The 13,372-nt window shown below is 39.4% G+C and overlaps 2 protein-coding genes across 2 annotated transcripts in view; both read left to right on the top strand.

The window, feature by feature from the left end:
* LOC146665921 (adenosine receptor A2b-like) overlaps positions 1-7,017 on the top strand; it is a 15,289-nt gene extending 8,272 nt beyond the window's left edge. The window contains exons 2-5 of the mRNA XM_085413729.1: positions 936-1,491; positions 1,640-1,771; positions 5,250-5,353; positions 5,817-7,017. Coding sequence (XP_085269855.1) covers positions 1,295-1,491; positions 1,640-1,771; positions 5,250-5,353; positions 5,817-6,775 — 1,392 coding nt within the window. The 5' untranslated portion in view covers positions 936-1,294 and the 3' untranslated portion in view covers positions 6,776-7,017. The remainder of the gene's footprint in view (positions 1-935; positions 1,492-1,639; positions 1,772-5,249; positions 5,354-5,816) is intronic.
* A 3,267-nt stretch (positions 7,018-10,284) lies between these two features.
* On the top strand, positions 10,285-12,777 carry snrpd3l (small nuclear ribonucleoprotein D3 polypeptide, like). The gene is made up of 4 exons (XM_085411240.1): positions 10,285-10,406; positions 11,118-11,258; positions 11,922-12,114; positions 12,569-12,777. Exons 2-4 carry the CDS (start codon positions 11,133-11,135, stop codon positions 12,631-12,633), a joined length of 384 nt encoding a protein of 127 aa, XP_085267366.1. The 5' UTR covers positions 10,285-10,406; positions 11,118-11,132; the 3' UTR covers positions 12,634-12,777.
* Positions 12,778-13,372: the final 595 nt, after the last annotated feature.

Here is a 13,372-nt window from a genome sequence, read left to right as displayed (position 1 = left end):
CAGTTCCCAGAATCCATTGGAAAAGAAAGCTGAGAGTACAACCAACACACCTTTCATTTAATTTTGTATCGGTTTGTGCATTGATTAAGGAAATGAGATAAAGTAGTTTAATAAGTGAGCTTTTTAATCTGTAAGGCATATTGTTGGTCTTAGACAAAGCTGAGCTAGGTGGTTTCCCTACTTTCTCTGGGCTTTATGCAAAATTAGTCTTGTGGCCTCCAGCCACAAGCATTATCAGTCTTTTTATAAACTCAGTCCGGAAATGATTAAGCCCGTTGGGTTGGACCAGTACTTGTTCACCCCACACATAGTGTTTTAACATTTTACAAAGAAGAAAAAAAGGTTCAACACACTAATCTGCAATATCTCATTAAAATTCCAAGCAGGCTTCCACACGAACTTCTACAACGAGTTTAGTTATTAGAACAATAATGCACTACCTGCTTTCCAGGCTTAGTGCATCCTTGACCTGTTTCTCCTTCTCACTACCCTGTGGTTTACCTCAGCAAACTGAATACAGGTCTATTTTTGAAGGTTATCATTTTGTAATGTGTTCCTATAATAGAACTAACATACAGAGTCGAGAAATGTAGTAAAACGCCCAGCAAAGAAAATCCAGTAATAGAACAATTTCTTTGAAATTTATGGGTGGTTTATTTTGCGTTATTATCAGTGACTTCATAGGAAACCATGCCAGTCTGGGGAATGATTAGCACGTAGAAGGGTTTTGGGAAATCTTTCCTAAAATAAAAGGTCCATTGTTGGGCTGTCTGCTTTGGCCCTGTATGGTTAAAAAAAACACCTGCCCCCTTGTCTTCTAGAGATAAATGGCTTTTTTTTTTTTCGTTTCTTTTTTTTTCAAATCCTGTATGTGTATGTGTACGGCCTGCAATCTGTTTTTACAGAGATACTGTGTTCTCTTTCTTTCTCTCCAGAACACTGCTCTTAATTTTGCAGCCACTGTGGAAACTTCCCTCCTGTGCATTCTACTGCCACCTGTGACCAAGTTTACCCAACAGAACAGAGATTGTTATTTTTTTAAGACACAAAAAGAAAGAGGAAGACAAACAGACTGACGCAGGGTTTGTGACGCCAAAGGGTGCGAGAAGACCTCAAAGTGCACTGGCTTGTGGTGGGAACTTCCTGCCTTGGCTGTCCTTTTGTGACACAGTCGCTCTGTTGTTCAGTCATACCATGTGGTTTGGCGAGCAGGTATTTAGTCTAAAAACATGTGAAGCAGCTGAGTGTGTGGGATGACGGCACAAAGAAAGCAAAAACGTGGAATAAAACAACCATGCCGAATAGCAGTCTGGTCTATATTGGCCTGGAGCTGGTGATTGCTTGCCTGTCTGTGGCTGGGAATGTCCTGGTCTGCTGGTCTGTCTGCCTCAACTCCAACCTGCAGAGCATCACCAACTTCTTTGTAGTGTCACTGGCAATCGCTGATATTGCTGTGGGACTGCTGGCGATTCCCTTCGCTATCGCTATTAGGTATTGTTTCCTTCTTATTCAGTTTGGAAATGAGACAAATTTTGTGTTACCTGCATCCTTTACTACAAGATCTGTCACAATGTACTGTTGCTTTTTTTGGCAGGGTTTGTAGTGATAAACACCCTTTTTGAATCTGTGATGTTTTCAGTACTGGTTTCTGTGCAAATTTCTACGGCTGCCTGTTCATCGCTTGCTTCGTCCTCGTGCTCACTCAGAGCTCCATCTTTAGTCTGCTGGCTATTGCTGTGGACCGCTACATCGCAATCAAAAACCCACTCAGGTGAGAGAAAGTAATGAAACTTCAACTGAGATATCATACATTCCAGCTGCAGAATCAGCAGCAGATGTCAAATGTTCACATGCACTGCAGTGGTGTAGCAAAGGGCATTAAATTATAGAGAGATCCTATTTTTAACTGAAGGCTAATTTGTCCAGCTGCGGACAAACATGGCTCCATCGCTCGACAGGCTTAATTGAGTTAGTGTTGTTGAAGGTGAACTGGTTAAATCTACTTAAAGCTTTCATGATTAGCATTCATGTAAATCAGCAGCATTCAAATAGTATTGCTCTTTAATGGATCATTTATTTAGAAGCTTAAAACAAAGCTCCTTGTTTCTGCAACACATCTGTTGACACACCACCGAGCCATAATCCAAAGCAGGTGACGCATTTGCATAAGCGGTTGCATAACAGTTTGATTGTGTCTTTATGTGACACAGCCCCAGCACCAATGACCAGAGAACAACTAATCATGTAGTTATTAGGAGGCTTTACGAAGCCTAGTGCTACCAGGTTGGCCATGCAACATCTCAGTCAAAAATACACAGACAGTTAAGTCAGTGTATGCAAGGTGATGCTGGGTATACTGATAATTCATAGTGATTTTCAAACTTCTATTTCCTTAATCAGGTTTCTGAATTAATTCTTTTCCTGCATCAAAAGTTGTGCATATGAAGATTTCAATACAGTGCTGTGCAAAGACATGAGCAAACCCTCTTTCTTTATATTTCCAATGCTTTTATCCATCCATTCATTTTCTACCACTTACCTGAGGCGGCGTGACAACTAATCAGAGAAGCCCAGACCTCCCTCTCCGGAGTCACCTCTTTGTGCTCAAATGGGAGTAGGAATGCCAAGGCGTTCCCAAACTAGTTGAGAGATGTAATCTCCCCAGCGTGTCCTGGGTCCTCCTGGGGACTTGTTTGTAATTTCTTTCAAAGCGGTCTTGAGCAGTATTTTTACCAGGCTTTCTGGTCTTTCTTTGGACAATGGCTGCTTTTTCACTCAGTTTTCAAACAGTTGTTGTACTTGACCATTTTCATAACAATTAATCATTGAAACATAGAAAACGGCACCTAACTCGGGAGCTAAACCAGTGTTGTGTCAACACATAATAGAACCAGATTTAATTAGTATCTGTTTTAAAGATTTAAGTAATTACAGCCACCACGGGCATCCGGTAAGCATCCGGAGAAGTATAGCAAAGAGACTTGAGGTCCTCTTAAAATCTTCATTTACTGACTGAGTGTGGTGCTCAGCATAGACCACAGTAATCAAGGATCCACTAAGTGGTTTCACAAAACATTAGAGACTTGACCACACTGTGCATTGCTGTAAGGACAGCTATTGGTCAGTAAATCCAGATCCGAGAGAGCTAAACACTGAGCCAATAAAATCAACCCTTACTGAAGACATTTTCAGCCATATCTTTAGACACTTTGTTTCTAGCAGTCTATTGAAAAATACATAATTTGTTTCCACTTCTTTAGTTGAATCTGATCTGTGAAAAATGCCAAAGGCAGCACAGACATAAGTCAAAGGTAGAAGAAGTGGCAGGCCAAAAAATGTATTTACAGCAGATGAACAGTATCTGAAAGTCATGTCCTCAAGAAATATCAAAAAACAGAGCAAAGACCCAGAACCTGACACAGAACCTGAGAGATTTCTCTGGCCATTCAGTTGACCCATCTGTTGTTCACTGAAGCCTCATCCAAAATGATCTCAGTGGGAGAATGGCTGTCAAGAAACAGGGAAAAAGGGCTGAGATATGCCAAATTACCCAAGAAGGTTATCGAATGGTGAATCCAAATCGAAAGTTTTTGGTTTAAGTTGTTTTCAACATGTATGGAGGAGGTCAGGCGAGCAGTAGAACATTGAGAGTCTACAGCCATCTGTAAGAAACATAGAGGCTTTGTCATGGGTTGCACTGCCAGTGGTGCTGGACACCGAACTACGAACAAGAGACATACCATGAGACTTTGATCCACCATGCAGTACCATCTGGAAGGCATCTGATTGGTACTAGTCTAAGTTTTCAGCATGGCAACAATCCCAAACCCACTGCCAATGCAGTAAAAGCATACCTGGATAGAATGCAACACTATCAAAAAAGACCCTTGAATGTCCTTCAAGAAGCCTGGAGAATTATTCCCAAAGCCTACTTCAAGAAATTACAAGAAAGTTTAACTAAGAATAAAGAATAAAGGTAATGATACCAAGTATTGACTTTCAGGCTTAATATAATTGTACCAGTTCAAATTCTTTCTTATTTCCAGTTTTATTTTTTGACGATTGCATGTGTAGAGACATTTTAATCATGTTTTAATTACCATTTCTTTGTGACTGAAAATTTAAAATGCAGTTGAAAAATACAACATACTAAATACTAGTATTAATAATGAAATGCAGAAAGGGACTGGACTCTAAACGTGCAGGGTGAGGACTGGGAAAGGGAAGAGGTACAGGACAGGACATAACTTTTACACTGCGTTTACAGTGCTGTGTTATCTTTCTGATGACATTTCCCTCTCTCATTCCAAATAAATGAACACCAACTATCATAAATCCCACAACTAAAACAACACAAGCTTTTTTTCCAGTGTTAAATTTAGACTTAACTGGCTGCAGCAAAACTTGATAAATCATATTTGTATGAGTCACTTAAATATCCTTCAAGAGTTTTTTTTTTTTTTTTGCTGTGAAACAGAAACATGCATAACAAGGCCGGCCACAATAAATACATGTCCACACCTTCATTAAGGTTTTGTAGGTTTGGTTCTGGTGCAGAGCATTAGTAGGCAAAACCTGGCCTATGGGAACAGTTATTTTTGTAGCTGACCTCATTAGAAATACATATATAAATGTATTTGTATTTGACAACTTTATGTTCTTGAATTCAAGCTTTCTAAGCAAAATATAAAGAAATCAGCAGTAGCTCCAGACTTTTTCACAGTACTTTACCTTTAAAGCTAAAATATATCACTCAAATGTGACATGTCAGCATGAAAATTATTTGATATTAGCATCCACTATGTGATTTTCATTTAGTAACTTGACCTAAATGGAAATGTCCTTTACAACAACAGCAGTTTCATTTACACTTATGTAACACAACGGGAGTGTTGTACAAAAAATTCAATGCCCTAATGAAATCAATATATTTTTAATTTTAAGAAATCCTTATTTTTTTAAGGGATTTTTGAACACTTGATTAGTACTGTCTTTAATTACCATAGCTACAAATGGGCATCAGCACTGCAGAGATAATCAGATTACTGTAAGTGCATTTTAAAGCGGGCCAATTGAAGTCCTGCTTTCGCTTATTAAATGAATAAAGTGTTAATGCTTCAGCGCACAAATCATTTTCTCTTCATTTAAACTGTATTGACTTTGTCTCGAGGGAATGCTATCACTGACAGAGTAGATAAAGCAACTGGCTGCATATATAATGCATGTTTGTGTTCTGTTCAAACTTTTAGGTACAACAGTCTGGTGACAGGGAAGAGGGCAAAGGGCATCATTGCACTGTGCTGGGTTCTTTCAGTGGGCATCGGCCTGACACCGATGTTTGGCTGGAACACAGGTGGGGAAAGATTTTTGCCAATTCCCACACAGAGTCAATGCTTTTAATTGATGCTGTGTGAAACATGAAACGACCTTCCTTTACATAGTCAAAATCATGCAGAGGAGGTATTTTGATGCAAACAAGCAAACATTATTCTTGTGTAAGGGAGGATGCCCCGCTTCTGTCTGTATATCTTCCCACTGCTTATTACAACAATTCTATTGCATTGTATAGTGTAAATGGATAAATGCATCAACAATGTATTTCTAGAAAGGTCTTGTGTTCTTATCTGCACTGGCAGTGGCAAGAGAGACATGCATACATTTATTTATTCATGTTTTCATGTTTAAGTTGCATATTTAAGCATGTTTAAGTGGTCCTAACTGCTGAGGAGATTGTTGAGGAAAACTGAGCTGAGCTGAAACCCTATAATTTTGCTTTTGGATGAAACTGGCAATAAATCACAGTTTTCTTTACACAGGTTGGAACTCCACTACAACTGCCACCAAAAGCCAAGGCTGCCCTGAAGGAATGACTGATTGCTTGTTTGAGAGAGTGGTTCCCCTTGACTATATGGTCTATTTCAATTTCTTTGGCTGCGTGCTGGTGCCCTTGGTGATAATGTTGGTCATCTATATCCATATCTTCATGGCAGCTCGCCGACAGCTTCGAATGATGAGCCTCAAAGTTGCACACGTACCTGCTCCTGGACAGAAAACTCCATCTTCTGGCTCATCTCGTTCGATTCTGCAGAAGGAAGTACACGCTGCAAAATCGCTGGCTATTATCGTTGGTTTGTTTGCTCTGTGCTGGCTTCCTGTGCATATTATCAATTGCATCAACCATATTTGCCAGGACTGTGAGCGCCCACACATCTGGGTGATGAACATTGCAATCATTCTCTCCCATGCCAACTCTGTGGTGAATCCCTTTATCTACGCCTACCGCCTTCGAGAATTCAGACATACCTTTCGCAAGATTCTCTATCAGCACATCCTGGGGAAGAGGGATGGGCATGTGTTCGGGGTTGAAAGTGCTGATGGCAGAAGTGTAAGGAGCACTAGTATCATGCAGACATCTGCCCGTACGAGTAAAGAGGATTTATCATGTGGCACAATGGTAAATAGTTATGTTCCAGATTCCGGTGCTGAGAAAACTACATCAAATGCCTCTCATGAGATTTTAGATTCTGTACCTAACAGTAATACACCCAACGGACACCAAAAAGCAACTGGCACCCCATCAGAAGTCCAGCATCAGCCAGGTATTTTGGCATCTTCTGCACAGGAAGCAGCAACGTCCGCCACAAATCTGGGAGGAGCAACAGATATTTTGGAGTTGAAAGACAGAGGAAGCTGCATTACTTTTGTAAATGTTCAGGCATTCCCATTAAAACAGAATGACTGTTCCCTTTCTTCAAAAATCACAGAAATATCATGACAAAGACATTTAGTTATTTCAAATATCTTGCTCTCAGAACACACGGAATGTTCTGCAAACGTGAAATTTCAGCAAATCAGCCTCGACAGCAAATCTGTTTTTTTAATGTAAAATTTTATTTTTTTAGTTTGGAGTTTCTTTTTTTAATGTGCACTTTAATGTTTAAAGATAATATACTTTTTGTAATGTGCAGGTTTTTGCTATCTGTGTTGTTTGTATGCCATCAAAATTAAATATCTTTAAATATGTCACAATTATGTGGTGTTTTTGTGCTGCAGCACTGAACTGAACTTTGTCACTCATCCAGGTTATGATACTCTGAAGAGCGTGAAAAAAGAAGGAAACTAGACTTTAAGTTGTGAAGATGTTTCACTTCTCATCCAACAGGCTTCTTCTGTTTCAAAAACACCTTGGCTGAAGTGACCTCAATAGGTCACATGACAGGATGTGACCTACTGCCCCCTAGTGTGGGTTGTTCCACTTGGAGGTGGTTGTTAACCCAATATTGATCATGCGAGTCATCAGATGAGCCAAAGTGTGAAAAAGATGTTGGTCATGACCATCGTCAGGGGTTGTGGGGAAACCACTCAGAGACTGTGCCCCTATTGAGGTCATCTCAGGGAAGGTATGAGTAGGGGTTAAAGCACCTGGGAAAGGATCTCAAGACTGCATTGTAGGTGGCTGATAGCTGGTGTCACCACCTCCGTTCAATGATGGTCATTCACAAGTGACTGCTTGGTTTCTCCTTGATGCACTGCGAAGTATACGCTATGTTGCTCAGTTTGTGTTTGGTCCTTGAGATCAACCAGTTTTTCTCTAAGGGTGTGGCTGGGTCTGAAGTGCACTATAATATCATGAGAAGAAATTCTCATGAGTTTCTCTACAAACCTGCTACATAAGAGATGGCAATAGAAGACCTCCTTTACTCCTCCTATAAATCTGGCATTATGTTTGGGAGTTTTGTTCTCAGGATGGACCAGTTTTTGTCTGAGGGTGTGGCTACTCTGAAGTCTGAGGATCATCCACATACGTGTACCAGTAGCTAGGTGCTATTCCTCTGAGGAAGCCCAGAGCTTTATTAGAGGTTGGTATTTGTATAGTGCTTTTTTTAATAGTCCCTAAGGACCCCAAAGAGCTTTACACGTCAAGTCCATTCACACACACACATGGTGATTGCAAGCTACGTTGTAGCCACATCCACCCTGGTGGCTGGACACTGGCCCAGCCACACACTCGCACTGACGGAGGCGAGACTGCCGGACACTGGCGCCACCGGGCCCTTTGACCACCACTAGTAGGCAACGGGTGAAGTGTCTTGCCCAAGGACACAACGACCGAGACTGTTCGAGCCCCGGCTCGAACAGTCTCGGTCAAGGCGAACTCCCAACAAGGCGAACTTCTTGAGCCACGATCAGTTGGATAGAGGTTCCTGCACATCTAGGATTTTTTCTGTAGAAAAACCTTGAAGTATTTAAAATATGTGGTATCATATGTGGAGATGTCTAACAGTGTGCAGATCTGATGTGGGATGTAACAGATTCTGTTGTGTAAGGTGCTGTATTTGTTTTCTGACAGTCTCCACTTCCTCAGTTGTAACTCTATAAGTGAGAAGTGTGATGACATCACAGGCCTTACAACTAAAACTCTGTTTGTTTTGCTGCTGTTGTGATCAGCGATTTGATCAGTGCCGGGCAACACATGTTCACTGTTGTTCACTAACCATCCAAAACAAAGAGCTTGTTTGCCTGTACAGATATGACCCCATATGCCTGTATTGTAGATGCTTTTAGTGTAAGGCTTGCTTGCATAACACTATGAAAAGGACACACATACATAGGTAAAGTACATACACATGACCACAGACCACTCTGTAAGAAATGTTTACAGAGCAGCCTGGCACTGACGCCAGTCAATAAGCCTAATGCAATGGAAATCAAATGAAGGTTCATTTGATGGTGTCTTTTATTATCCCATAATGCTTTCCCTTCTCTCATTAAAAAGCTCTTCCACTGTGGCAAAGACCTACATTAACCAGCTTTTATGTGCCCTAAAGCAATCCCAGAGAGAGTACCCAGGAATACGGGTACGTATCTAACTTGCACTGTGTTTATTCAAAAACTTAAATGTATTTGCGTTTATTACACATTGTAATCATGCAAGAAGGGAATTAAAATGGGTGAAACCATTTCATTTTAATGTTTTTTGTTGTTGTTGCATGTTATGATATTTTGATAAGCATGAGAAGGGTTATCAAAATGATTTGGTTATGGATATTACATACCTGCGTCATAAAAAATAAAAAAGATAAGGGACCATTGTGGTATGATGACCTGGAGGAAAACAATCCAGTGTGTACATTTATAGTGTGTCATGCTGCCATAAATTACACATGTGTGACACCAGCATGCAAAATGATTAAGCTATCTTTTAGAAAGAAATGCAAATGATCAGAAACTCAGTAACAAAAGATTTATTGCAGCAGAGACCACAGTGTTTATTTAAAGAGTCATACTCTGTGCATTCCCTCTCTGGCTGATGATTTCAGTCAGCCTCATAAATTACCCGCCTCCACCAATGCACCGCATAACCATTACAAGTACTGCATCCTTTGTTCTACACCTCACAAATGTTCTTCTTTTTAAACGCCTCAAACTTAAATTTGTTAGTACATGTGATTCTTCTTACTCCATGGGTTTTTTTTGTTGTTGTTCTTATTGTTGTTGTTTTTTTCTTCAAATCTTAGTTCTTCTGGTGTGACTTTTTCTTTGCAACCTGGCTAAATGGGTTACCCTCCTTACTGTTAATGTTAAAACTTGTGTTTTGGTGATTCTTAAAAGTTACCAGAGAATCTGAGAACAAACTATTTCTCAAGCTGGAGACTCTGGTGAATCTATCCAACTGCTCAGTTGTGCACCAGGGCCTGCACCAGGGAGCTACTGTGATGCTGTTCTGCGAAGTGAATGGTAGGTGTAAAAGTGTAATTTCGGGAGGGAATTTCCCACATACGATAGCCTTCGCTACTAACAATAGTATGCAACTATGCAACTTTATTTTTATTTATAGTCAGCTCAACAGCTATTTTAACATAATTAAGGTTTGTTTGGTCATTGGTTTGCCTAGATCTTGATTCATAGACAGCTGATGAGAGACAGATAAGAATGTCTGCTCATTCTTTATTCTTTATTCAGATTCCCACTAGTTGTCCCTTGAGTCTAAAGATAAAACAATACAAAACATCCAGCCATCAATCTAGAGACAAGCAATCAATAAACTGGAAAAAATAACCTATCAAATAAAAAGAGAGTAGTTCCTGCAACTTATATGACAAACAATGACATATTATGGAATAATAATAATAAAAAAATACAATAAACGGCATGTATAAAAGATCTACTGATGATCATTTGATGTATCATTTTTTTCGCCAAATTCCTTGTGAACCCGTAAAGCCATAAAAATACAGATCCCACAATGCACTGCGGAGCATCGCAGGAAGCATTCGATTGACCCGCCGGTGGATTGTGGGAAAGCGGAAAAAGGGCTCAAAAGGTAGGGAACCGCGTCTGTCGCACGTTGCAACGTCAAACGAAGAAGCAATAACAAAGAAACTAGCTTTTACGATAGACTCCAGGTAAGAAACAAAAATACTCGTAATTCAACTGAGACCGTAATTTTTTTTCCGTGCTCATTAGCAGCGTTGTTTGTTTCTTGGACGTTTGAATCAAGCGCGTTCATTCAGGAGCCAATATGGCTCCGTCTATTTGCCGAACTAATAACTTGTTACTGCAATAAAGAGGCAAACGTTAATGTTGAAATCGTATTTGTGTAATTTTAAGTTTGGTTTGTTACACATGGCATTAATTGGATTACATTATTGTATGCAACCAGGATATATTATTGTACATTAGCCTAGCTCGCTAATGAAGGCTAATTCCTCTCGCAGCTTCGATATTCAATGATTTGACTGAGAGATTCGCTTTATTGATCAGAAGTTAACTGTAGCCTGCTTATCCCATCTTAAACGAGGGTCACTGATTGTTATATATCAACTCCCAGCAACTCTTTAAACGGTATAAGAGAGCTGATTGTCGTTACACAGGCAGTACTCGAGTGAAAAATAAATTGGCGAGGATAATGTGTGGACAAGTGATTGCTTCCCTGGTGTTTCTGTAACTAAACGCATCCCAAAATTAACAAGCCAGTTAACTGTAACCAAACTTTATGGCTAAATATAATTTTGAGTCTGATGTTTGATGGTAATAAAATAAAATGCGTTTGCAGGAGCTTACAGCCTATGAATGTGCACAGTGTAACATTTCTTCTGCTAAATTTTGTTTTCCAGAAACATTCTTGAAAAATGTCCATCGGCGTTCCAATCAAGGTCCTGCATGAGGCAGAAGGACACATTGTGACCTGTGAGACCAACACTGGAGAGGTTTACAGAGGCAAGCTGATTGAAGCAGAGGACAACATGAACTGCCAGGTCAGTACATGATAAAGAGTGTAAAGTGAATGTGGATGGTGTTGCTCCTCCCTCCTGGGGTCCCATCAACCAAAGTGTTGGTACTGTATTGTTTTTATGGTTTTTTTTTTCTTTTTTCTTTTCTGCCTTCATTAGAGTAATCAACAGTTTAGTCTTTAATAGGCTGCTCGATAATTTGAACAAGTTTTGTTTACTTTATTTTCAGGTACATGCCCATAAATGGCGTAATGTCTTGTGTGGCAAAACAGATAGAAAAGCTTAATGAGGCTCAAAGGAATTTTCATTACAAATAATAGTGTCTTTGTTCTGTGTCTCTCTGTTCTGAATGTTCAGGTTCAATTTGTGGTGTTTTTATTTTAATTATAACATTTATTTCTGTTTTTTTGTGTTTTATTTTTTTCCCCATAGTTGTTTAAAGGTTTCCAAGCTTTCCACCTGTTGGTGTCAAATTAAGAGTGAATTGTGCTAATCAAGTACTGGAGACCCCAATCTGGTAGCTGCATTAGTAAAAGCCAGTTAATTAAAAATCGGTCCCGGATCAGATGGTAAAAAACTGTTCCTTTTATGGCTTTGTAAAGTTTAGATAACTACTGTTGATTTGAATAAAACACTAAAGAGCAGTTTGATTACATTTGTTGAAAGAATGATCTTTGTTTCTTACAGATGTCTAATATCACAGTGACTTATCGGGATGGCCGCGTGGCACAGCTGGAGCAAGTTTACATCCGTGGCAGCAAAATCCGCTTTCTGATTTTACCCGATATGTTAAAAAATGCTCCTATGCTGAAGAGTATGAAGAATAAGAACCAGGGATCTGGTGCAGGAAGGGGCAAGGCAGCTATTCTTAAAGCACAAGGTGAGTGAAAATTTGCAGTAGATTGATACACCTGTCAAGTATGTTCAGTAGTGGGTGCAACTGATGGTGATTTTATACTCATTGCATACATTGATTGCCTTTTTGTGTTTGTGCAGCATAACTAAATCCTACCATGAGAAAAGTGCTTTCTGTCCAGTGTTGCTCTGTTCCTTGTTTAATAAGTACAGTCTTGTCATAGGTGTGGGGATCTGTCAAAAACACTGATTTAAATGTTTCATTGTTGTTCAATTTGTCTTCACATCCCCTTTAAGATGGAACTGATATTTTGCCAAGTGGGTGTTAAGGATACAAAATTAGACTTCACTGTACTTCTCGCAACCAAAGTACTGAATGTATTATTAAAGTTACTGAACCGTTGGTGTATTTCTGATTCAGTGAGGTACTCTACGTTAAAAACTGATAGTATGCCATCTTTGTTTTTTGTGCTCTCCAGTGGCTGCAAGAGGACGAGGGCGTGGTGGAATGGGAAGGGGAAACATCTTCCAGAAGAGGCGATAATTGCTCCAGCTACATTAACATTTTTGCATTGTATAGTTTTTGTTTTCCCCTTGAATTTGATACGTTGGATATCATTTGAAATCTCGTACTTTGCAGTCTGTTGCTTTAATTTCTTTTAATTAAAATAAAACTTTTTCAATTTGATGTGTCCTGATGTTTTTGTTCTGTTTTTCTTTTCCCATTTACAAGAGATTCACTTGTGCCACCTGCCTTTTTTTTTTCAAATGTATTTAATAAGTAATGTACTAGGAATGCGGTGTTTAGCCTTATCCAAGTAGTTTCAGTGTTAACCCTGGGTTTTCTGTACTATAAAAGGTTACCTGAGTATGTTGCCTTCTGCTGTGGACCAGATAAAATCGGGCATAAAATCACCACATACTAACCAATCAATTCTTTGGAAACTAATTTTACTAGTCCCAGAGGAGTCCTTGGCCCTCTGCAGATGGCAGCATTTAATGGATTTCAGCACCATACAGTCTTTTTCCCCATAGTAGGCATCAGTAGTAAGTACGGCATTGATTCTTAAATGCTACCTCTTTTGTGTTGGCTGCAGACAACTTTTTTTTTTTTTTTTTTCTTTTTTTTTTTTCAACAGCTTTATTGCTCTTTGAGCATTAATATAGAACCATAAAACAGGATGGCTGTACTATAGTTGCTAACCTTGCATAAAATGTGCATGTAGCCTAAGCCTACATATGAATTTTTTTTATTTATTTTTTTGCTTACTCTGCAGCTAAAA

Source organism: Rhamphochromis longiceps, linkage group LG7 (assembly GCF_057381845.1).
Source record: "Rhamphochromis longiceps isolate RC_006_pf linkage group LG7, R_longiceps_female_GT1.1, whole genome shotgun sequence".
NCBI lineage: Eukaryota > Metazoa > Chordata > Actinopteri > Cichliformes > Cichlidae > Rhamphochromis > Rhamphochromis longiceps.
Note: the sequence above shows the minus strand (reverse complement) of the source record. Positions and strands in the feature narration are given on the sequence as shown.